This window comes from Colletes latitarsis, chromosome 8 (genome assembly GCF_051014445.1).
Source record: "Colletes latitarsis isolate SP2378_abdomen chromosome 8, iyColLati1, whole genome shotgun sequence".
Lineage (NCBI taxonomy): Eukaryota > Metazoa > Arthropoda > Insecta > Hymenoptera > Colletidae > Colletes > Colletes latitarsis.
The window spans coordinates 26,380,842-26,405,230 of record NC_135141.1 but is presented as its reverse complement, the minus strand read 5'-3'; the positions used below and the strand labels follow the sequence as shown (position 1 = coordinate 26,405,230).

At 43.6% G+C, this 24,389-nt stretch overlaps 3 protein-coding genes across 9 annotated transcripts in view; 2 read left to right on the top strand and 1 right to left on the bottom strand.

The window, feature by feature from the left end:
• Window positions 1-223: 223 nt before the first annotated feature.
• Window positions 224-24,389, bottom strand: part of LOC143345083 (E3 ubiquitin-protein ligase RNF185) — a 30,215-nt gene continuing 6,049 nt past the window's right edge. The window contains exons 1-6 of one of the 4 annotated variants that reach the window (XM_076771857.1): window positions 2,950-3,350; window positions 2,758-2,811; window positions 2,045-2,202; window positions 1,832-1,963; window positions 1,380-1,549; window positions 224-1,300 (exon numbers count right to left, since the gene is read on the bottom strand). In XM_076771857.1, coding sequence (XP_076627972.1) covers window positions 1,203-1,300; window positions 1,380-1,549; window positions 1,832-1,963; window positions 2,045-2,193 — 549 coding nt within the window. In that variant the 5' untranslated portion in view covers window positions 2,194-2,202; window positions 2,758-2,811; window positions 2,950-3,350 and the 3' untranslated portion in view covers window positions 224-1,202. The other 3 variants (XM_076771854.1, XM_076771855.1, XM_076771858.1) reach the window with 3 other exon arrangements.
• LOC143344974 (dynein axonemal intermediate chain 4) lies at window positions 3,851-6,733 on the top strand. Its single transcript, XM_076771628.1, has 4 exons — window positions 3,851-4,330; window positions 4,954-4,990; window positions 5,080-5,265; window positions 5,348-6,733. The coding sequence occupies exons 1-4, from the start codon at window positions 3,858-3,860 to the stop codon at window positions 6,731-6,733; spliced, it is 2,082 nt and encodes a 693-aa protein (XP_076627743.1). The 5' UTR covers window positions 3,851-3,857.
• Window positions 7,413-24,389, top strand: part of LOC143345080 (uncharacterized) — a 74,226-nt gene continuing 57,249 nt past the window's right edge. Inside the window, exons 1-2 of one of the 4 annotated variants that reach the window (XM_076771848.1) lie at window positions 7,413-8,002; window positions 9,236-9,692. In XM_076771848.1, the coding sequence (XP_076627963.1) occupies window positions 9,653-9,692 (40 nt within the window). In that variant the 5' untranslated portion in view covers window positions 7,413-8,002; window positions 9,236-9,652. Of the gene's footprint in view, window positions 8,003-8,625; window positions 8,680-9,235; window positions 9,693-24,389 lie in introns of those variants that run through there. The other 3 variants (XM_076771850.1, XM_076771849.1, XM_076771852.1) reach the window with 3 other exon arrangements.

Sequence of the window (24,389 nt, the reverse complement as noted above, 5' to 3'; positions counted from 1 at the left end):
TTTCTGTAATATATTTGTCTATGTTTAAATATTGTTACAGAATACTTCGATCAAATTGTGTTATTTAATATATGTGCTTATGATCTTTAATAAATAATTTGATTTAAGATTCGCACAATTTTATTTCTTTGACACTAATATTATTTTTCTCTGTAAGATTAAACAGGTTTTTACGAGTATAGATACAGAGGGATAAAAAATTGTATGAAATAAACAATATTCATAATTTTATTTGAAGTTTATTCTAACAATTATATATTAAATAAACTTGTAAGGCAATTTACAATGTCTGACTTTCAAAGGAATTACAAATCGTATTTATTAAATAACATTAGCAATATAGTTTTAATACGAAATATATCTCTTTACAAGATTTAATAACTTTCATATACTTGTAAGAACTATACGTGGAATGTCAATTTACCTCCATTTTAATAACTTATTTAATATCGGATTAAAATGTAAATTATTGTAGTTTACCTTTTTCCGTTATATAACATAATTTATTATTTTGTAATTACCTTTTTTTCATCTTCAGAACCATAATGTAAATAAAAACAAAAAAAATTAAAAACTATGTTTATGTTATTAACCTTCTTTCATTTGCATCTAGTATCAATTTGACTTATATATGCAGATTATATACACTGTTTATATTAGCAGTTTGTTAAACCTGCATAGGTCCATATTAATATAATAAAACTATGTTTGTTAGGTTTTTGCAAAATACCTGTTATGTATGTTCTTTGTTGCATAGGTAATATCTTACATATCTATCCATGATATATTTATACATATATGTATATACATAAATATAAGAGTAGGTTTCAGATTTTCAAAAATCATAAAAACGACCTGCTTGAATACGTATGTTTAGTAAAAGTATAATAATAAGGAGACAACCTACATCTGTTTTACATTGCCAATAAGGACATTAATGGTGTTGTGTTTAGATATAAAATTTATTCTTTTCTTCTTATGATCACAAAAGATTAAAAATAAAATGTATGTACATGTAAAGATGTTAGAACTACAACAATTAAATCCCGTTTGTTTATTCAAGCAGGTGTAGTTACTACAGCGAGTAACAACGATTGCACAAACGGGGAAAGATTGATGTATTAATAAAAATGTAATGAGTTGATCTAACAAATAGATAGGATTACAAAATATGGAGCAAGAAGAATGGTCGAACAAAAATATTATGCCATCAGAAGCCAACACATGAATATGATTGCCACCAACAGAAACACCTTTGAAAGGAATTGCTCTTCCACGTATTGAGGTGTTCCCCTAGGAGCTATATGAAGAAGAATAATTAAATTCTAGCAGTTCTCAAGCAATTTTAAATAAATATCTGGTCATGTAAGGTATTTTACCTGCACCAGGTCGTGTTTCCCCAAAATTAAAAGTTGATGTGAAAAATGCAAATGGAAACGTTCCAATACCAAATGACATATAAGAACCATCTCCAAACCCTAAATTAAAGAATCCAATATTGTTTTCAGATTCTGTCCTCTGCCCAGCAGGACGTGGTGGTACATTATTCCTAAAATAACATATAATATAATCTTTCGTGTATTGTTATACAGGTATCCCTCGAGTTACGCGGTTAATTGATTCCGTGTAAATCGGGACTCGGAATCAGTCTCTGAAATATTCTGAAATGTATACGAACTATCGTGAAATACCTATTATCTTTTTTATTTAAAAACATTCATCTATAATTACATATGTATTTTCTTTTTAAATAAAATAGCTGCAAAACCGCGTAACTCGAGCATCGCCGCAATTTTACTGAAATGTAATATTTTTATGTAACAAAATGTACCTTGGATCTTCATGCTTTGTAGCTCCACGTCCATACAAGGGAATGACCTTATTTTTACTGATTGCAGCTTTACATACAGGACATTTTTGTTTTACTGGACGGGTCTGTAACCACTGGTACAAGCAAGGCCAACTGCATGTATAATTTATGATTAAAATTATATTAATTTTAATAATGATACAAACTCATAACTTATACCAAATAGTGTCTTACCAGTATAAGTGTCCACACATGCTGATGACTGCATCTTTTGCAGTATCAAGACAAATGTTGCACTCAAATATTCGATTATCCTTTTCGTTATCCTCTGTTGCAGAATCCAATGGCTTTGAAGGACCTGCCTCTTCCTTCATAGTGCTCATGATGAAAAACTTTTTGGTAAAATAGATCAAATATTGTGATTCTCCGATGAAAACATATGCGATATAAATTATAAAATGAAATAAAGAAATTTCTGTACGTAAAGGCACTATTTAAAGAACGTACAATATATTAATCATAAAAAAAAAAAATACAGAAATTTCTGAATATAAAAGTAAAAGTATTACTTAATTTTTATTATTGTATAGAGTAATGATAACGGGGAAAAAGTTTGTACGATAAATTGGTTTTTTATCGCTTGACAGTGACGACATTATCGCGATTGAAAAAACAATATTAGGAAAACAATATGACAATCTGTGCGAACGGCAGTCGTAAACGTAAATGTCAAATCCCGCTGAAGGTTAAGATTGTATATAATCAAAGAAAAAATATACAATTTGTATTTACGATCATTCAATATCGTACAGTTCGAATTCATTTCCATTTTCTGACGCATCATGTGTCTACAAGCAATATCGGAAGTCATATGTTCGCGACAAAAAGCGTAGAAGTAACAGCTAGGTAGGTAGTAAAAGTAAAAGTAATATCGATATGTTTCGTACATTTTCTTCGAAGGTATCGATGCAACTGACGATCTGTCACATACGGGGCAGCCACTTTATCAAAATATTAGCCAAAAATTGAACAATGATCGAAGTTCATCGAGTAATGTTCGGCAGGCAAAGATCGCGAGCCCCCATCAAAATACGAATCGAGCAGTGTCTGCCATTGCTGACATAATTCGTGTCACTTACTTTAGTCTTTTGACTGCGGGGCCCCCCTTATCGATGCAATTCTTCCACAAACTCAATAGTCGTTTCAAAAGTGATCGGACGTATCACGCACACCACTATCCCAATTGCGTAAGTGTCGTCAAACGATTTTCATGATTTTTTGCGAAACGGATGTTCGGAATAACACGTAAGAGATTTTACGACGATGTGTCAGAGCTTATCTACCGTAATGTTATCGTTAATAATCGTTTGTACGAACTTTACATGCTTGCACGTTTTATTTTTTTATCAGACGTGTCCTCGACTACCGTTACAGTTGCCGAGTCGCGATTTTAACACAATTACTTAAAACCATCACTTGATTAACGCTGTACCGTAGCTGTAGACGGTTTTGTCTTTTATCGACTGGCCGTGGGACACGATTCGAGCAACTTCTCCGTCGTTTCGACAGAGTACACTATCGGTGCAGTGCAATGCATTTTGTATGCATTTGAATTCTGTAAAATTAGTCGAGTACATAACATAATTTCGATTCACTCTGTCCATAGTAATCATTCGATTATATCCGTGTTGAAGCATAAATAATAAATTTCATTGTATATCTACATTGAAAGAACTGCGAGATGTCGACGAAATTGCGGTTATACTAAAATTGATTGCTACGTCACCATGGAGTTAAAGACAACAGTACTATTTAATACGTTCGTTTTCGATACGGGCTGAAATCTTTGAAACTGCGTATCGTACACGTTACATGCAGTATCATTTATATCGATTCGAGTAGTATTTGTATATATTGCGATACGTCGGTAGTATTTTTATCGTCAGAAGCACTTAATTCCAGGTATTAATAACACGATCTATGTATCTTAAACCTCAATCTATTTTATAAAGAAAAGTACACAAACGTGTAACAATTTCTTTTCAGCATGAAAGCGGACGAACTAGGGATCCTTCAATTGACTCCCTCGAATAAGTTCGAGAGTCCTAGCTCTTCGAAATTAAAACTCAGCTCGATAGGACGATCGCGCAAGACTGCCGGCAAAAACGTAACCTCAATTCTTCTGCAGCAACGCCAAGAAATTCGCGTGACGGACAATGACATTGACGTCACGCCAAAATTACTGACCCACCCTACGTTCAGTTCGATCGACGAACATCAGATGACTGCATTTGAGGCGATTGGTTTGTCTCAAACAGGCAGCATCGGGCAAATAATGTCTTCCATGTCCGCTTTGGGCAGTCTGAAAAGAAGCTCATCCATGGTCATCAGAACGTCATCGATGCCTCTTAGCATGATAATAGCGGATGACTCGCAATTTGAAAGCTTCTGGGCCACTCAAGCGGAAGATTTACCTGATGAGGACGTAGACAAAGCTCCTCCCCAATTTTATTTGCCCAGGTAATTTGAAAATCTAAATAATTATCCATCAGCTGTGATATGTATCTGACAAAGAGATGTGAAAGTGGGGGAAGTAACCTTGATAGGCTAATTTATGCTACCTTGAGCGTAACAACGAGACCACAATATCGAAATAATTAATAATACAAAATAAATAAATGTTATTAATTCGTATACAGGGTGTTCGGCCAGACCTGGGAAAAATTTTAATGGGAGATTCTAGAGGTCAAAATAACACGAAAATCAAGAATGTCAATTTGTTGATCGAGGCTTCGTTAAAAAGTTATTAACGTTTAAAGTTCTGACGTATCGACAACCTTACAATTTTATGAGTGAGAACCACTGTCGTGCGCACGCAGCTGTTCCCAGATTACCGTTCTACCAGTGGAACTTTAAACGCTAATAACTTTTTAACGAAGCTTCAATCAACGAATTGGTATTCTTGATTTTCGTCGTATTTTGGCCCCTAGAATCTCCCATTAAAATTTCCCCCAGGGGTATTATCCTATTATCCTATTTTTGTGTTATCCTATCCATTCAGCATCGATCCAAACATTTTTCTTACTCGGCCGGAAACTGTGACGTTGATTCTGAAGGAGACAGAGACGTTTTTCATTTTCGAGATGCAGCCGCGCACGGGCGACTTACGAACGCCAGAGGGTATGGCGATTAAGGAAGAAAACGAGAATTATGAATACAAAACGGTTGGGCCCGGATCGAACAGAAAATTAGTAGATGCCGAAACCCAGTGCATACAAGTTCTCACAAAATCGCGGGGCACGTATCTCGGCAGAAGAATGCGTAGAAATCGGGGTATGCTTATGAATAATTGGGTCTTCCACGACACTTTTGCTGCACCTGAAATGATGACCGAAAGAGATGGTCTGCTTATTGTACACACGAAGGAATCTATGGAGCAAATGTGGCAGGCAGAGGTTTGCACTGTTATACCATTACAATTCTTTCTATCCTTTTACAAACACGTGGTTTCATACTAATATAATTTTTAACTCGTAGGAGGTAAAATCCAAACTGCCACAGGTGGATACGCAGAAGAAACCGGTAACTCCCGAAGAAGAGCTAGCGTACATATTCAATCATATCAATTTCCTGAACGCCGTGCACATAATGGAGCGTATAATATCGAACAATATTTTCATTCACGCGCAAAAACGTTTCATCGGCCTGATCAAGCAGGACCCCTGCAGCCTCGATTTAGAGTTCACGTACAGTCTGGATCTACTCTGGACCTATAACTTCGAAACGTGTAGCGGCAGACCAGTGTCCTCCTTTCGTTGGAGTTACGTCAATAAGAATATTCTGGCTGTGGGATACGGGGCACGGGCGAATTCAGAAACGAAAGACGGACTGGTGTTGATATGGAACGCAAAGAATCCTGATGTACCGGGTCGTGCGTACCCTTTCGATGTTCCGGTGTCGGACCTTGATTGGAGCCGCGATCGACCAAATTTGCTCGCTATTGGCTTCTACGATGGTCAGATCAAGGTGATCGACGTGAGCATTAATTACGTCAACGTGATACGACAGAGCGAGAGGACCACGTCTCCCTCCAGCTCGCCACAGTGGCAGGTTCAATGGTGGGCGGGTGACGAGCAGTTCGCCTACCAGGAACAGATTTACACCTGCGACCAGGACGGTCACATATTCTGCTATCGATACGTCGAGGACTTTATGTCGACGACGATGATGAAGGTATTCAGAATAGAGGGTGTGTTACCGGGAGTTAGTAGAACTTCCCATTGTAACGTTTACGACACGTCGATCAACCGAAGTCCTGGTACGTTGGTGCTCCGTAGACATCCCACTTTGAGCACCATCTATTTCGTCGGCTCGGACGAGGGTTGTATCTACAAATGCTCGACGAATTATCTGTACCAGCATATAGAGAGCTTTCTAGCACACGACGGACCGATCTACTCGATGCTATTCTCTCCGTTCTGTCCGAAAATCTTTCTGACCTGCGGCGCCGATTGGTGCACGCGAATCTGGGCCGAAGGGCTCACAGAACCGTTGATCACCCTGTCCACGACTATGGCCTGTGTTCGATACGCGGTCTGGTCGCCCACGCATTCTACGATCATCGCGAATATCGTCAACAACGAGATCTGCATTTGGGACATTAAAAGAAAGACCTACATCCCGTCATCCGTGACGACATCGCCCACCAACGCAAGACTGGTCACGCTCGACTTCACGTCAGATGGTAACCAGGTAGTGACGGGAAACATAGAAGGTGATGTGTATGTTCACAACTTGGAGGGAATGCCGTTTCCGCCGTACAATCAGAAACAGGTGTTGATCGAGTCCATCGTGAAAGCCTTAGTCACGAAACCGGCTATTCTGAAAAACCTGAGGAAACTTGGGCCGCCATTTTCCCAATAAAACAACCCGAAATCCTCGGCCTATCATTTCAGCCCGTATTTTCGAAGTAAGTGATCTTCAAATTTTAATGATATCTCCCCCTCGAATCCTTTGTATGTGCATAATTACGCTTAATTATCCATTCGGTCCCGAGCTCGTGACACAATGAAAGGATAGAATGCAGGTTGCGAAAGCTATTAACAGAGTTGAGAAAATTTTATCCACGTGTTAGGTTAGGTTTGAAAATTTAAATCGTCCATAAATTAATTCCCCTTTATCGAAGTCCATTAGCAGGCTCTTTTAAATCGCCGTCCAGGCGAGCGATGTCGTGAGCAAAGGCTAGTTTACGAACGAATCGAAAATAATTGTCCGTTACGCGCGACGAAAGTTTGCCCGACTCTGGCTAATAGGGAGGCGAGAGTTCGAACGCGGGAAGAAAAGCGAACAACGGTTAAATCATATTACTTTATACTACTCGTAATCACGCCACGCGAGGAAGCATCGCGCCTACATCGTCGCGTAATTTCCATCGTAAAGCGAGCGTCGAGATTATCTTCGTTCGAGTTTCAATAAGCGGCCGGCCGCGCGACACCGTAGCCCCGTGCTCGTCCCGGAGGCCTCGAGAGTCAGTCACGTCGTTACGCGGAACAGATATGGGATTTTAAACTTCTTTATCGACCGTGGAGCCGCAGGCAAAATCCAGCACGTGGGGACCCCTTTCGGTCCCCCGAAGCGAAGCGTGGCCCCGAGGCCTCGCGTGATTCGCGCAAAGGACGGAAAGCAAAGCGACCATTTCGATTCAGGATGGAACTCCGGTGCCGGGGCCCACTCTGAGGCCTGGTAGGCAGGCGAGTCGGCACGGATGGCTGGCTGGGTTGCTCGGAGGAGTTGCAGGAGAGTGCCATGGTAGAGGGGCTTCCATGGCTGCTGCCGCTCGCGGGCACGAACCGCGCTACCGCCGTCAGCAGGCAGTCTTATTACGCCCGCACTCAACTACGCGAACTAAGTACTCTTCCTAGGCCGGGCAAACGTCGCGAATAACAATCGCCTGTTGGCCTACGCGGATCGGACGCACCTCGAACCGGTGCACGTTCTACGCCACGAGTCTCGTACGTCTCGCAAAGGGTTACGCGTGTCTGTATTGGTCACGCGTGCTCGCTGCATCCCGCGGCGGCTCGTTCTTTTCGAAGCGACGAAATCGATCTCGGAATAAATTAGCGAATCGAGCCGGGAGGCGGCGAGGATCCCTCCAGTTCGATTGGCCGGCGAGGATCTGCTGCTCGGTCAGAGGTAACTTTAGAACGTTTCTTTATTCGATTCGTCGGGTCGATAAAACGTGCGCTTGCACGGAGATACAATTCTTCGATATTCGTTTCTCGTTGCGTGCACGTACGTTCGCGTAAGGATCTAATTTCCCGTTTTGTCTTGCTCGTCTCGCGAACGTTAACGTCGATGCATTCGTTTGTTCTCGTCTGAACATTTTGCTGCACGAGGTACTCGTAACGTTTCAATAGATCGAGGAAGAATGAAATCGTTAGCGTTTCTGGAATGAGGTTAAAACGTTTGGCCGTGACACACGAGTCAAAACAGTGACGTTGCTCCCTCGGGCGTTAATTTGACGAATCAAAATTCGCGAAGTTCACTTGACCTGGAATGCCTAACTTCACTTAGGAGGTGCGAGACGGAACGCGGGTGCGCGAATTCGGTGTGATAAATGTAAAAGAACGGACGTCCCTGTCATCCGCGTTGACGATTAGTTTCGTTTTATTGGTAGTAGAATCACGTTGGCGTTAACATCTACGGTCATTACGTTGTTTGTCGCGCGCCAAGAATTCGCGTCCACGCATACCGAGCTGTCACGATTACCGCGTGTCACGAATTCATCGTATATTTTGATCGCCCGGAACAGGCGTGCTTGGCTTCAACTAATTCTACGTTGGACAATCGGCTGTACCACATCGTAAAGAGTAGGACGACTTTAAGTATCTTATAAACGGTTCTACAACCTCAAAAATTCATAGTTCGAATTGTTTAAAGTTCAGACACGAGAATTTACGATCGAATTTAAACAAGAATGTAGGTTACAATGCAAGTATTTCAATGCAAGTAGTTCAGAAAATTCTAACGCCAGCAGGAGGCATCTAATTTTTTCCCTCCAAAATGGTGGACAATAGATAGTTGGAAATAGGAAGAGGGCGGGATAGTCGATGCGATTTTTCTCGAACGTTTACGCGGGAAAAATTCTTAATTCGTAAATGAGTAAATTTCGAAAGTATCGAAAGACGTTAGTATAAATTTAATTCTTGTCACGAACTTTAACAAGACTCGAACACCGACGAGTATAAAAACGTCGTATCGTGATAGATTCGGTTGGGAAAAAAAATCGTGTCGCTTTGGTATCTCCATGCAAACAAGCTTGATGGCCACTTTCGTTAAAAATCAGTAGAGGTCACCGCCAGTCAATCGGCGTTAATTGCTCCTCTATACATCGTGTACTTGATTCCTGTCAACTGTTTGTCGAAGGTCGCTGCATCGAATCGACCGTATTATATTTGGATCCAGTCCCAATCTCCAACGTGAACGGGGACGCAGTCAGTGTGAAGACTGCTTAATAGCGAGGAACATGTGCAACCAGGGAATAGTGGCGAAGCCGATGTTGCCGGGGCACGAGCTACACTGTGACCACTCTGTTCTCGACGAACCCTGACCGATTCCACGTTCGTCTCGCTCCAGCTGACCGCCGACATCGGGACGAAAGCAGAAACGCGACGCGGTGAACACGTTCTTCCGAAAATCGTGCACGGTTTATCGCGGGACACGCGGTACGGTTAGATCGGTAAAAGTGTTGTTTCGAGTTATCGCGTACGGTGTATAGACCGAGAGTCTTTGAGGAGCGGTGTGTTCGCGAAATTACACGTTTCCACGTACATTCGGTACGCTATGAACATCAACGTTCTCGGATGTAACGGGTGGTTCGCAAGTAAGTGTTCATATTCTCTATTACGCATGAAATTTTTTTGCAACAATCTTTTCTCGATCGAGAAACATCGTTTCCTTTGTACTTATGCATGATTAGAAAGAAACAGAAACGCGACATTTGCGCTGCTACTTTTCGAACGTAGATGTAGCAACGTTCGAGTGCTTGTAGCAGAGAAGCACAAAGTACTCGAGCATATCTAAAGATGTACACTAATGTGATATTCTGAATGGTGTAGAATCCTCTTAATATAAACTTTTGAATCTAGCGCCGCATTCGTTAAATCGAATTAACCTTTTTGACCATTCCGACGACGCGTTCGACAAAAAGTAAACAAACAGTGGCAATCGTGGTAGGAGGTTATGTAACCACGTACACGCAACTTGTCGCGACACTAACCGTATACAGACATTACGTTCGATGCACTGTTGTAATAATTAAGCAACTTCTACGCAACAGTGATTATAATCACTTTACTGCTTATAATATATCGGATCTAGATAGATTCTGCGACCGTTATTATAAAAATCAGAGAATTGATCTCACGGTAGACCGAAGGTTTTTCATACAGAACCGACGAGTTTGGCAACGAGTTTTTATTCATGAATGACGAATAAGGATTTCAGATTTATTCGTAAACCAACTTTCGCCTGCTGTTTCGCTGTCGGTTAAAAATCGATCGAACGAGACGCGACGAGAAGTTTAGTCAACGAACGAATTTAAACTTGTGTTCTTCGATAAAATGTTCCCAGTTGAGGTTAGGAAAAAATGGAGGTTCGAAAATCTCGCCTCTTCTATGTACTCGTTGTTGGTCCATAGACGGACGCTGTTCTTCGACCCTGGATGTCAGGCGTCTAATTAACATTTTTCTCCCCAACTAACGGGTCATTGTCGCTTCGATCCACGTAACAAAGTGCTTATCTTGAGCGGCCGCGCGCCGCGTCCGTGTAACCCAATTAACGTTTCCAATTATACGTTTTAGGGGAAGATTAACGAGCCTGGAAGTGTAACGAAGCCTGTTTCGCTCGATATTCGAGCCGACCTGTTCGGCGTGAAACGCTTTCGTGCGCTTAATTGCGATCGGAGATCAATCTGAAATAGGGCCCCGCGAATCGAGCGCCGAATGCACATAATGCACTTGTTACCTGCGTCGGCAGTTCCCTCTCCTCCTCGTCCTCATAAAGCTTTATCTGTAATGGCCTCCGCCTATTGGCCTAATCGCGATCATGCATCATGCTTCTCTATCTTCATCTAATTCCACGTCGTTGGATGCAACGGTGCGATCTGCACGCGGTGCAGCCGCATTCTTTCATCGTCGTTTCTGGATATTCCTGACCACGTGGTCTTTCGAAGTTATCTCTCTCCCCCTACCCCCTCCAGGACAGAAATATTTGCACGAGATTTTACCTTTTTTTGGGGGGGGAGGGAAAGAAATCCTAATAAAATTTTTCAACGCGTTCACTGTCCGGTTCCTTGGCGGCGTATCCAAAAGTATGGCGCTATGACCCACATTCGGATCATGGACAGTGAACGTGTTAAACCAAATATTGGCTCCAACAACTTTTTCTTATAATTGTAATAAATCATTCGTAGATGCTGACTAAACAGCGTGTTTGATAAAGACCGATGTTTGAGAATTATTCGCTGTCTTTGCTCGTTAAATACAGATATTCAACCCCGATAGTAATTTGCAACGATACATACGATCCCAAGGAACGGAAATACGTCGAATTATTCATGAATATAATTTTAACTGGTTATTAGATTTATCACGATGCGACATCTTTTAACCGGGCTAAGTGTGAAAGAACGTTTCCCCGGTAGATTTATTTAGCCGTTCGAACATCGGCAGGGATACATGACATTGAGCAGGAAAAGAAAACACGATCGCGAAGAAAATGCGTGGGTTTCGTTATCAACGTGGTAATTTATGCACGCGCCACTAGTAGATTCCTGTTCGTAACGGAGTACTCTATAGAGTCATATATCATCGCGTACGCGATCGGGACTGAATAATCAATTAATACGCGGAATAAATGATTGCTCCATCAACGGAGAGACACGCATAAATCTTACGTGTTCCTTGTCCTGGTGATTATTGTTCCGTGTTCCCTTTCGAGAATATTCCCCAATTTTTTTATTACCTCTTGGAAAAATAACTAACGTTACCATCTCTCTTTCCGTCGTTCTCGAAACTTTACTTTTCCACGCCTGAAAACTGATTCGACTCATTGTTCTTGGTATAAGGCAACTTGTTCTCGTTTCCTATCGGTTGGCGAGCCTCTCCTCGGCTTCTGCAGCGGTTCGAGGCGTTCGTAATTGATGAAATTGAATGCGATCGAGAGCTAATCATTTACACACAATTCGTACTCGCACGTGCAGGACAGGGACCGAGACAAAGGGAAGCGGAACGCGATTCAGCCCTCGCGAAAAGATACAGGCTGAACGTAACAGAAGCGATAATGCGAAGTCACGTCGCGAGCTAGAGAGGCGCGAGTGGAATCGGTGATCTGTGAACTACGTAGGTGTAACGAGAGGTATAATGCGCAGAAAATTACCGACAGGCTTACGCCCTTCGCGAAACCATCGCCTTGAGATACATACTGGAGGTCCATTAAGTAGAAACCCTCGACAACCTTTATTCCACGGATCTTATCTGGAAGCAACGATAGATCGCTCTGGGTGTCGGGGATTTTAATTGAAATATATGCAGTTCGTGTGGCAATTTTTTTTATCGTAAATAAACTCCACCCATCGCCAGGCGAACTACAACGTATTTCAGTTCGAACAGAGTTCCTGACACTGGGTGGGAAAATGATCGATTTGGGCGTGGAGCGACCCGTACGGGAAAGAGAACTAATTCCACGAGGTCCGTTGTCTCGTTTGTTACGAAGCAAACGGCCACGAGATCTCGCGGACACGGTGATACACGGTCCAGATAGCAACAAACTCGGTGAGATCTTTTTCCGTCTGGGTTACACGCTGATATTGAAATCAGCGCGCGAAGTCGGGGGGAGTCTGTTAAACACGACCGATAATAAAGGTGCTTGTTTAAGCCTGCGTATACCGTAATAGACGAGATTAAGGCGGGAAAAAGAAGAGGAAAAAAGAGGATAACCGGTGCACGCGTTACGAGAAAGCCGCAGCACCGGGTATAAATAAGACGATAAGACCCCGTCAGCTCTGCAAGCGCTAAAGATGTACTAGATCGACGATCCGCGAACAACGTAGGCGTTGTAACGAGCTTGATAGCGTTACCAGGGTTTTAGCTATTGTTTCCAACGAGTGTTCTTTAGTGCCTGGTTGCACCGGAGTTCAGCCTCTTCTTTCTTTTCTTGAGAACAGAAGAGGTATTCCAAGTTTCAACGTTGGATGCTATTTTGTACGAAGACCCAGGGAATTAGTAATTGGAATTGATAGATCTTTCCCCGTGCAGCTCCCAGGCACAGAGTTCGTCACGTTTCCGTCGATCACTCTCGAGCATTGGACTTTGGATAGAATTGGCGAACAGTTCGGGCCAACCGTGCCATAAAATAATGCCAGGACGTTTGGGATGTACCCGAGAGCAACGTAGGTGGCTCGACGGGAGCAACAACACGAGAAAACGCGAGAAGAGCCCGAGGAGCGGCAAGAAGTCGGCCACCGCAAGGAAGGAGTCATGCGATAACGCTGCATACATCTCTGCGTCGTGTCAGGACGAGATGAAGTGCACGATTAAAGATAGGTGAACACGACGCCATTGCCACTTATTCGATTGCTCGTTTGAACATCGAATTACGTAAATCTCCTTGCGCGAGTGCGTAACGTTTTCGCTAAAATTTGGGAACCTAGTTGGCAACGAAAGCGAACTTTGCAAGATACAAATGTTTCTTTTTCCTTTGGGTTTAATGTTGCATCGATTCTAAGGTCATTAGCGACAGGTTTATTATGCAGGGTGTTCCACCCCTGGGAAAAATTTTAATGGGGGATTCTAGAGGCCAAAATAAGACGAAAATGAAGAATACCTAACCCAGGCCTAACCCGATTATCCGAATAATTATAACAGAAGGTGGACAAATTTTTTGGCGAAATTAAAAAATTTCAAATCATTCTGAAAAAATTATTTTTGCCTGCAGGGGTCAATTGCAATCATGTTCGGTGAATAGACATACCCCCGAAATCCTACGCACTTTCGAGAAAAAAATTCTTTACCGAGAACACAATGTCTGACCAGGAATGGAATGATTCCCCTGAAATTTCATGTGTTTAAAATCGTTCTGAAAAAATTATTTTCGGTTGCGGGGGGCAATTACAATCATTTTTGGTCAGTAGACATACCCCCGAAACTCTACGCACTTTCGAGAACAAAATTCCTTACCGAAAATCTAACGTGAGCAACGATGGAGTCCATAGTTTCTTTTTTGTACAATAAATCTTTGGCATTCATACAGTAGACGGTGTGTTGATAGTTGGTTGCAAGGGTTGCAGATCGGTTCCGAGTCTCGATAGAATTATTCTACCTTTCCTGGCGATACAAATGTTGTCAAAACTCGAGATCTCGGGCGAGCTAGTTAAAAAATAAACTGTTAAAGTTATTCAGAGCCGGGCGATTAATTCAGCGGCGAAAAGGTTAAGCGGACAGCAAGCTGGCGGGTACGGTATCCTTGAAATCGAGGGGAATTCATCAGGTCGGTGGTCGGAGCTGTGCACGGGGCGAAACATTTTCAAGAAGCGGCCACCGGTCGCTTTACATACCCTTAAATTCCCCCCGTCGCGTGTACTTACAACCGGACATTTACGCGGGCTAGTCGTACAAGGTGCGCGAAGTGAGATATTGTTTAAAACTCGGTTGCCGGCGTGGGCGGATGGTTTGCCAGATAAAGGCAGTAAGTCATCAGCTGAAACAGGATTTATGGGCGAGGTATTACCGGTGTTTCGCTGATCGCGGCGATACGTGGCACGAACTTTCACCGGTTGCCGTGGACCCACGGTAGAGGATTTCAGGTTCACGGGTTCACGGAACGGTCGCGATCGCGTGCTCGTCCAAACGAAACTTCACCGTACGCGACAAGATCATATCTGGTTTTTCATCGCGACCGAGTAAGACGTTGTTAATGTAATAGCGGCCGTTTCGTTCGGGGCGAATCTGGGACGGCCGTAGCAGGATCCAAGGGATCAGATTGGAAACCCGTTTTAAGGATTCAGAAGCGAGTCGTGACCAAGACATTAGCGAAATTACTCCCCGGCTCTACGGTTCGATTCTACTCCTATCTAGATACTATTTCCTGGCGAGGGAAACGTCGCGCTATCTCGCTACTTAATTCCCGCGTCCGTCGCTTTATTTACTAGACCCCGGGACCGACCGTCCCCGCCGGTAAAAACCCATAAATGAAGACCCGAACGACCGTGTCCTGGCCCTCCATAACACGGAACGGCGAAATTGTCATCGCAAGGAATCATCACTGGTGCATCGCTAATTCCAGGTATCATTGATGACTTGTTGGCTGAGCACCTAGACGGAGCAAGGACAAGGAGATCCCCTGACGACACGCTACATAGTAGTAGTCTCCATAACCACGAGAGATGCATTTTCGTTCTATTCATGGTTACGCCAATGTAACCTCAGTCTTATCCTTCGTCACGCGATGGAATTGTAGTTGCTAACGACTCAGCCAGTAACGACAATGCGTGTGAGATCAAGTCGTCTCTCTGTGGTAGACTGTACAACGTCCAAGGAGACAAAACTCTTTCCAATCGCTACGAATCAGTAAGATCACTGATCTAGCGGCAAGGATCAGTCTGGACGACGAGGACAATAGCTTGATGTAATTTGGTACCGTTTAATCCCTAGGCCTGGGATCCACCGGGGGGACTGTTGCTCTCAAGAGTCAACAGTTCTTTCGCGGAGACGCGCGGATGAGCTTTCGTGCTGGAAGTTGCCTTGTCACTCGTAAATGCCGCAAGGTCGGCAGGAGTCGGGGCAACTTTTTAGAAACGCGGACCCCATTGGGACATTAAGGTTTATAAGGGGGTCGCGTCAAGGGATGCCGCTTTTAGCTACGCGGAACAGCAAAAAGAAGAGACCGAGGCATCAAAAATAAATTACGTTCCCTGATTTTTGAAACGAATGAAAATAAAACGCGATGATAAGCACATATCGACGGTGGTTACGGTCGAGTAACGTGTACGGAAGACACTGTATGCAAAGAAGTTGCGGAAAAAGGAATCCTGGAAGTGAGACGTAGCAGTAGAGAACCAAAGGTTTCGTGACCGGGATATTAGGTAGATCCTCCAGACACGGAAGCACGAGTTTGAAAGGAGCCTAATTCTCGATATAGAACTACTTGGACGAGTCGGCCAGTCCGCACGTCCGAGCTACTCGTCCAGCTATCTCATCTGCCTTCCCTCGTGCCTGCATACTCGGCATTATTCTCTTGCCTGGGTCTCTCACCACGACTTGAGATTTCGAAAGCCAAGGACAATCGTCTCGTCCACGCAAAAGTTCGCCATAGTCAAATGGAAAGATCTACGACTTACAAGAAGAGGTCCCGAGGCCTGACTTTTTGATAAGGTTTCGCTCGATGATAGATATTAAGCTACCGAATCGAATGGTACCCGGTTTTTGGGTGTATGTAAAGTTATTACTGGTACCCATCTACAGAAATAAAATTCAGAAAGAAATAAACTTCTTTCGCCCAAGGTTCGAGTCCTGTTAAGACAAATTTTTTGTTCACTTTTCCGCCTCCTTCGTCTGCTCGAAAGCTCGCTGGGAACGCAAAAATTGCCATTCTAGAACCATGCAAGACATTCGAAGAGCAAAAAAGGAACAGCCAATTGGACAACGCAGCGTGCAAATATTTGGAAAGCGTTTAAGGAGTGCACCGGACGGCGACGAAGAGGAATCTACGTCGGAAAATGTACCGGGTGATCCGGGAAGCAGTCCACCTTGACCTCCGTGTGCATCCCCGAAGGCCAAGAGCGGAGAAGAACCCCCACCCCTCGGATTTAATAGTATTATAACACGTAGCAATCGCTGAATTTATACACCCGTAAATAGCCAGCTCCTGAAAGGTCGGTAAGCGGATCCAGCGCGGAGGAACGCGAGTACGCGAGCACTGTGGAAGGGTTTAAATTATGCTCGAACAGAGTGTCGTTCGTTTCACCAGGAGAGGATCAGCACGATCGCAATGGGCGACGGTTTAGACGCTTTGTTTCGCACGGCACGTTCAGCAATTAGTATTCAGTCCGCTCGAGACACCCAGTGTAAGCCGGTGTACATACGTTTATATACATATATATATAAGTGTGTGTATATGTATATATATATATATATAAGATACTGGCTTCTCCAAGTAAACTTGTTTATCAAGTTATACACAGCCGCGGCGAGCGAAAGAGAATCTCGCGAACGACCGGTGTAGGATGAGAGAAAGACAATTCCGTGATAGGCGTTTCTCTTTCGTTTTTAGCCTGGTATTCGGATAGACGAAAACTTCGAAGCTCCGTGATACGATTCGGGAGGCGTTGCACCCCTTGGCCCACCCATCGACGGGCTTTAATACCGTCGATTTTCGAGCGTTCACAGTCGCTGGCAGTCTTTTTGGACGGTTTCTCCACCGATCTCCGGGGTTTGAGTCACTCACGAAATACTTGTCGGGAGGTTCAATTTACGTTACGAGCTCTTACCGAGAAGTTATCAACATAATCATAAGATAAACGTCCCTCGTAAAATCAAAAAGCTCGCACTCCGCCGCGATGCCTCCCGCCGTTTGCTCTTATTGCTCCCGTTCGACGCTACCTTTTGAATCCCTCCACGATGCCATCTCGCCGCGCGGTAAAAGCAGCTATATATGTAAATCGACCTTCAAAGAAACTGCGAAACAACCGACGGGGGAGAATCGCCGGGTCGGTTGAATGAAACCATAAAAATCGAATCGTAAAGACGGAGAAAGAATACGAAGATCGCCTAGCGATCGTTCCCTCCCGGTCCTCGTCAGCTTAGAGCGAAAGGGGGATGCGCTCGTGGATCGCGGAGTACGCGTTACATCGAAATTGGCGAGGAATGCTCGTACCTCTTTGCTCGCGCCATCCTCGGTTTCTTCTCTTCCCATCGCGCGTGGAAAAAAGTCGGCCCGAACTCGCGGCGAAGAGGAGAGATACGGAGAAAGGGGAACGGCGAAACGGGGCAGGAGGATGGAGGAGGAGGAGGAGCAGAGGGCTACTAAAAGTCGACCGGTTGGGGAAATAAGAAGAACACGATGGAGGAAGCGAGGAGAAGAACTCGGGGATCTCGAGTACGACCGGGACGACCTTACGGAGTAGGACGACCGCGACAACGACAGAGACAAAGAGTCGAATGTTAATGAGGGAGATCGACCGGAGCTGCGGTCCGGCTAACCTACGAGGAATCATCCGCGGGGATCCGCTTCGTTTCGTCGCGAGCTCTGCCCCGGACGTTGCCAGATCTTGACTGGCGCCTCTTCTTCCGTATCGTTCCTTTCAGAACGCGATCCCATTGCCTGACTCACGCGTGCCCCTGGCTCTTTGTTCCTAGCCTCATCCTCCAGGGAGGAAATCCTTGGTACAGCTGATGTTTTACGATTACCGGGCCAGGAAGCGACTTGGGGGCTCACGGTGACTTTGGATAATGAAAGTTTGTTGGGAAACCCGGTTCTAGTAGTCATTGATATGCGAACGAAGTGACTGATGTTACAATTATCAAATAACTGTGTCGTCGTTGACTCCTGAATACACGAGGATAGCGAAGCACGTTGAAAAACTCTTCGAGCGTATTTGCATACGCAATTTGTCATTTTCTGTCGGTTCTTCTTACTATAACTTGCTATAACTTATACTAATGGTCGAGTAGCGTTACAATTATGCACAAACACGAAACGACATTGCTGGTTGTAATTGACTCCTGGATAGGCAGGTACTCGATGTCGTTTGGAAGACTGTTCAGTGATATTTGCACGTGTATTCGTTTTCCCTGGGTTGATGGGAACCGACTCTTCTTGTTCCTCTGACTCCACCATTTAATAGGATATATCCGATGTGCCAACGCTTAAGTAGCTACCATTATCATCAGGAACTTACTTTGCTGCTTATCTTTGACTCCTGGCCAAATAGATGCTTCAAGACGTTCGAATGACACCGTACGTTCAGTGATATTTCCTTTGGTCGTTTTTACCCTCTTCTATCTGATGGAATATTCATCCTCCGGTGTTACAGTTATCAACCAGTCAGAATCCAGTTTACGATGATCGATTTGTTATTAAATTGATATTGAAATTCGTTAGGAAACATAGCACTGTAGCGATATTTATGCAGTTGTTTTGCCTCGGTTTTGTTCTTACTTTCGTACTTGAACAAACTCTTGAAACCATTAAGTGGCATAGAACTTCTATAATATTTATGCGTGCTAGCGTATGTAACTGGTACGACCATAATGGTGTAAGTCCACCTTACGCTCTATTATTAATATCTTCACATCAAAATTAAATAACATATCATATTGTACGTTAAAAATTGTTATTATTAAATTTTCACTGAGTTTCTGAGATTGTACAATTTGTAACTTTAATATGTGTCTGGATTTTTTCTAAACATCATTTTACGCAGAATAGCTAAAGTGTGACTTACACCATTATGGTTCTCAACCAGCGAAATCGACGACACCCCTAATTTCTGGGGCTTTCTTCAGGGTGTCGATGGAACTCGATCGTAGTCAGCATTCTGTGTCGCTGCTTCGTGGTTGGTCCGCGTTTAGCACGTGTACCGGCCGTAGCCGTGGAGTTCGACGGTCAGTGAAAAGGAGGAAGGTGACTGGAAGCAACAACGTCGTGGTTAAACGCGGGGTGGACGAAGGGCGAGGTGACGGGGGTCGTGAATGCAGGCAGCATTCGTGATGACGTGAGCGTGACTCGCTTCCTCCTTCTCTCTTTCTCCGTTCTTTTCGAAACGAGAAAGCTCGAATGCACGCACCGCGTCGCGCTCGGTCCATTGTCACGTCCCGCGAGCCTCAGCTTCGGGATCCTTCACCTTTGCTCACCGTTTAGCCTGACTAAATCCACCGAGTCGAATGTCAGGCTGTTCTAATCCAAATAAGAATTAAAATACTCGTTGATAGAGCGTTCGAAACGAGGTCTTGCGCAGTGCAACCTCGTTTATTGCACGAAATCCTGGTTCGTTTCATGGCGATCGCAGCTCGAAGGCGTGGGAATATTCAGTCCCAATTTCCTGCGATTATCGATAGCACGTTTTACTGTACTACTTCCGAAAAATGAGACATTTAATATTGTTTAAAAGAAGCTAAACCATGGAATAATGACTTTGAATTTCAATTCTTCCACTTCCGATTTCGAAGTTATTACGAAAAAAGGTCCGTAAAGTGGAAGAGGTTCGAACGTTGAGAATGTTCGCTGGTTGAGCGAGGTATCGACGATCCAGGGAGTCGCCGAGGGACGAATCAGTCCTTCGAAGCGACGCTTTTTCGCATGCAAATGTGGGCCCGACCGCGAGGGAGGAGAAACTCCTCCTTTTCTTCGGCGCGTGAATCCGGTTCTTTGTTACGCGATGAGGCCGAGGGCTTGGATTGATTGACTCAATGTCCCCCTCTCCCCCCACCCTGTTACCTCTCCCAGGTTGGTGGTCCTAATGAGATGCGAGGCTCGATGCTGAAAATCTTGGCCGACAATTAGCGGGATTGTTGTCCCCTGGCGACCGGATGCTGTCCCGGGGTCCTTGCACACGCCCGACCGAACTACGTATTCCCCTTAATACCATATGCACACACGTGCCACGCGACCGTGCGTTGACTCCGAAACGCTCACCGATTCTAGAATATAATGCCGCTGGGCCCTCTCCTCGGCCCCCGGGACGTGTCTCGGCGAAGGCACGTATCACGGGGCCGGAGGAACGCCCGATAGAATCTTCACCGTTGCCAGACTCTCCCGAGTTTCGACTTCGTTTCCTCCTCGTCGATCCGTGTCCGTGGGCCACACGTCGACACCACGTATCGGCCGTGTATCTCTGCTGGAATCCGGCCGAGAAAGTCGGCGTACCGTTTATTGTGCTCTATGATTTATTTGGACGTCGGTCTCTAAATATAACGAGTGGTTCTCAAGGTTGATATTAATTGACGCTAAACGACGAGCAATCGACCAAGGAGGAGTTCTCGGGTCTAACTCTCGCTTTTCAACTAGTTTTTGCGCATCGTTAGCGCTCCAAGTGCTGCTTCGCGCGTTAACAGTTTCGAATATATTTACAGAGAGAAAAGATCAGGTTCAAAGTCGACGCTAATTGTCGCTGGAGCACGGTGCAATGGAAGCGCAAGAACCAGCAGGTCGAAGCTTCTTCTAGGACTTATGCGTTTCGTTTTTGTCGACTCCGGGGCACGAGTGCGCGTTCGATCAATTTATCTGCGTCGAATGTACCCGTGACTCCAGGCGCGGACGTATCCGAACGTTTTCAGCTCGTTAATCAGCGATTTATGCAAGAATAACATCCTGAGACGTATCGAATACCGAACTGGAAAAAGTCTCTCGACGAATAAATCATCCGACTTCGAATCGTTCGACTACCCAAAGTTAACGACGTCTCCAGCCCTGAATATATCTATTCTCGATGATTCGAGTATCGCGGATCCGTTAAATCGAGACGCCTTGTACAGGTTTCTTTCGAACTGTGGTATCGTTTCCTGGTGCCAGCAAAAAGTTTGTCGGGCATCGGCAATCGTGATTAAGTGCGACGCTGGAAATAGAAAACGCGTCGTACATATCGGTCACGTATGAGCGCCGTAACGGTTGTCGCGCTGCCCCATTCGCTGTCAGCTGATAGAAAACCGAGAACAACGTTGCAACAATTACGGACGAGTCCATGTTTTTACGGTGAAACAGCCGCGATAGCGTCGGGAAACGATTTCCTGTTCTTATCGAAGCGGCATTTCGATTAAATTATATATAAACAGTTTGTTTTGAAAGTAGTCCACGTTCATTTGCAGCTCGTAAATATACATTATTTTAGTTAAATTCGACTAAAACAAAATATTATTACGTGTTAACAAATTAGTAGAAACATTGCCAGATTTGATGTAATTAGTCTACATTTTTTAATCGATAGATATGCTAATGTCGGATGACACGCACGAATCATGTTATTTTTCCTCTCGGGTCACAAAGTCAGTGCACTCTAAATTGCAAACACTAGAACACGAGCTTACTCATCAACACTAGAGCTCATCCGATGACTACTAGAGTAAAAAAGGGATTCTTGTGTTCAGTCAAAACTGTAGTCCAGCCGGTCTTAAACTTTATGTTTCTCGAAACAAACGGAAATGGACTTGCGCCACTTTCAAAATAAACGGTACATATTTTAAGTTGGTCTACTTCAGGTAACTTGTATTGTATTTTATTTGAAAAATTTTAATGGGAGATTTTAGGGGTCAAAATAAGACGAAAATCAAGAATACCAATTTGTTGATGGAGGCTTCGTTAAAAAGTTATTAACGTTTAAAGTTTCGCCTGTACTGAATTTTTTTCTCGGAAATGCGAAGGATTTCGGGGATATGTGTAATGACCAAAAATGATTGTAATTGACCCCCACAAACGAAAATAATTTTTTTAGAACGATTTAAAAAATTTTTCTTTCGCCGAAAAATTTCAGCACCTAACCGATTTTTTTTCTCGAAAATGCGAAGGATTTCGGGGATATGTGTAATGACTAAAAATGATTGTAATTGACCCCCGCAACCGAAAATAATTTTTTCAGAATTAATTAAAAATTTTTTTTTTCGTCGAAAAATTTAGCCATCTACCTACCCCCTGTCGATTTTTCTTAAAAATTACTTTTTCATTTTTAGTAATTTTGTTTGACGCCCTACAGAAAAGTTGTCTAATACTTTTTTGTAGGTACCCATGAGCTCTACTTTAGGAAAAAGTTTCATTGAAATATATTCGCTATTGTAAGAATTATGGCTGTTTGAAAATTGGACCATTTTTATGGGGTTTTTCTAACTTTACGGGGTCAAGGAACAACTTTTCGAATATTTTTATAATTGCTACATATTCTACATTAAAATACGCGGCGTTTGCCTTTTTGAACAATAAAATCGTCCAATCCGTTCAGAAGTTATGATGTTTTAAAGATTCGCATGAAAATTCGGGCAAACATTTCTGGCCTCACATTAGATTTTCGGAAAGGAATTTTTTTCTCAAAACTGAGTAGGATTTCGGGGGTATGTGTAATGACCAAAAATGATTGTAATTGACCCCTGCAACTAAAAATAATTTTTCCACGACGATTCGAAAGTTTTTTTTCACCCAAAACTTTCAGCACTTACTCGAATTTTTTTCTCGAAAGTGGGTAGGATTTCGGAAGTATGTGTATTCACAAAAAATGATTGTAATTGACCCCCGCAACCGATAATAATTTTTCCAGAACGATTTGAAATTTTTGAATTTAATTGTTAATAACTTTTTAACAAAGCCTCCATCAACAAATTGGTATTCTTGATTTTTGTCTTATTTTGGCCTCTAGAATCGCCCATTAAAACTTTTCCCAAGGGTGGCCGAACACCCTGTATATTGCATCGCGTAAAAGTAAAATTTGAGCAACGAATTTCTGAAACGGTAGGTAATTGCATCGCGGGGCGTGTTCCGGTTAAATAAGTAAATGAATATTGGGATCTAAGACGGTATCGGTTGGCGTAGATCTCGGCGAACTTTCGTAGACGATTTGAAATCGGCTCGTTCCGACCAAACGCGAGATCGCGATGGATCGAGAAACGAGCCACCGGCGGTAATCTCAAAGATTCCACGGGTTGATTATCGTAGCGAGTTTTCTCTCGGCTAAGCTTCCTCTCTCGTTCTCTCTCCGGTCAGTCGCATTTTTATGGAAATAACACGATCGTAGATTACCGTACCGTACGTAAAAGACCGTTCTTTTTATGCATACGCTTTACCCAGCACGGATCGCGTGGCCAGGCTGATGTGGGCCATTCCGAAGTGGTCCAGCCTGTATAATCACCGGCGAATTAACGTCCTGAAAAATGAAGGCCGACACTGACAGCGTCGCGGCACGCTTACCGGGTGTCTCTGACGAAACGTATCGAACGCTAATCCACACCGGCCTCCTAGGTGCCATTTAACTTCGCCGGACGCTCTGTTCATTATGACACGCATTCGCCTTAATAACCGCCATTAAGGACATATTTGCACATTAGAAAACTCATCTTCTCTTCTGACACGGATTACGTACGTCTCAACGACGCAAGAAATTTCTTAACTCAATTCTGTCGCGTCGTTAAGTTAATATTTACCCACGGTAACGCGAGAGTCATCTTCCTAGATCGCTAACGGTCGATCCGCGAGCCATTTTTAAAGCTAATCGCCTTTTTCGGTCCCTTGCACGGCCTGGACAAATAAATCCATACAGGGGCTATAGAATCCATGTATATTTCACGACGAAAAGCACCGTAAACTAAACTTTCAAACTATTATCGAACGATATCGTATGTTGACCGACCGAAACGAACCGGCGATCGATACGTATTTTTATTTATTTAATTCGCTGCAACGCGGAGAAACTATACAAATTTACGTACATAAGTGGAGAAAGTAAGGTGAAAGGGCAGCGTTCAGCGAAAATGCTCGCTGCATTAAAGTATCCACTTGGTGTCCGCACAAGTCGCCAAAAGATTCCCGACGTTAATTTATTTTGATT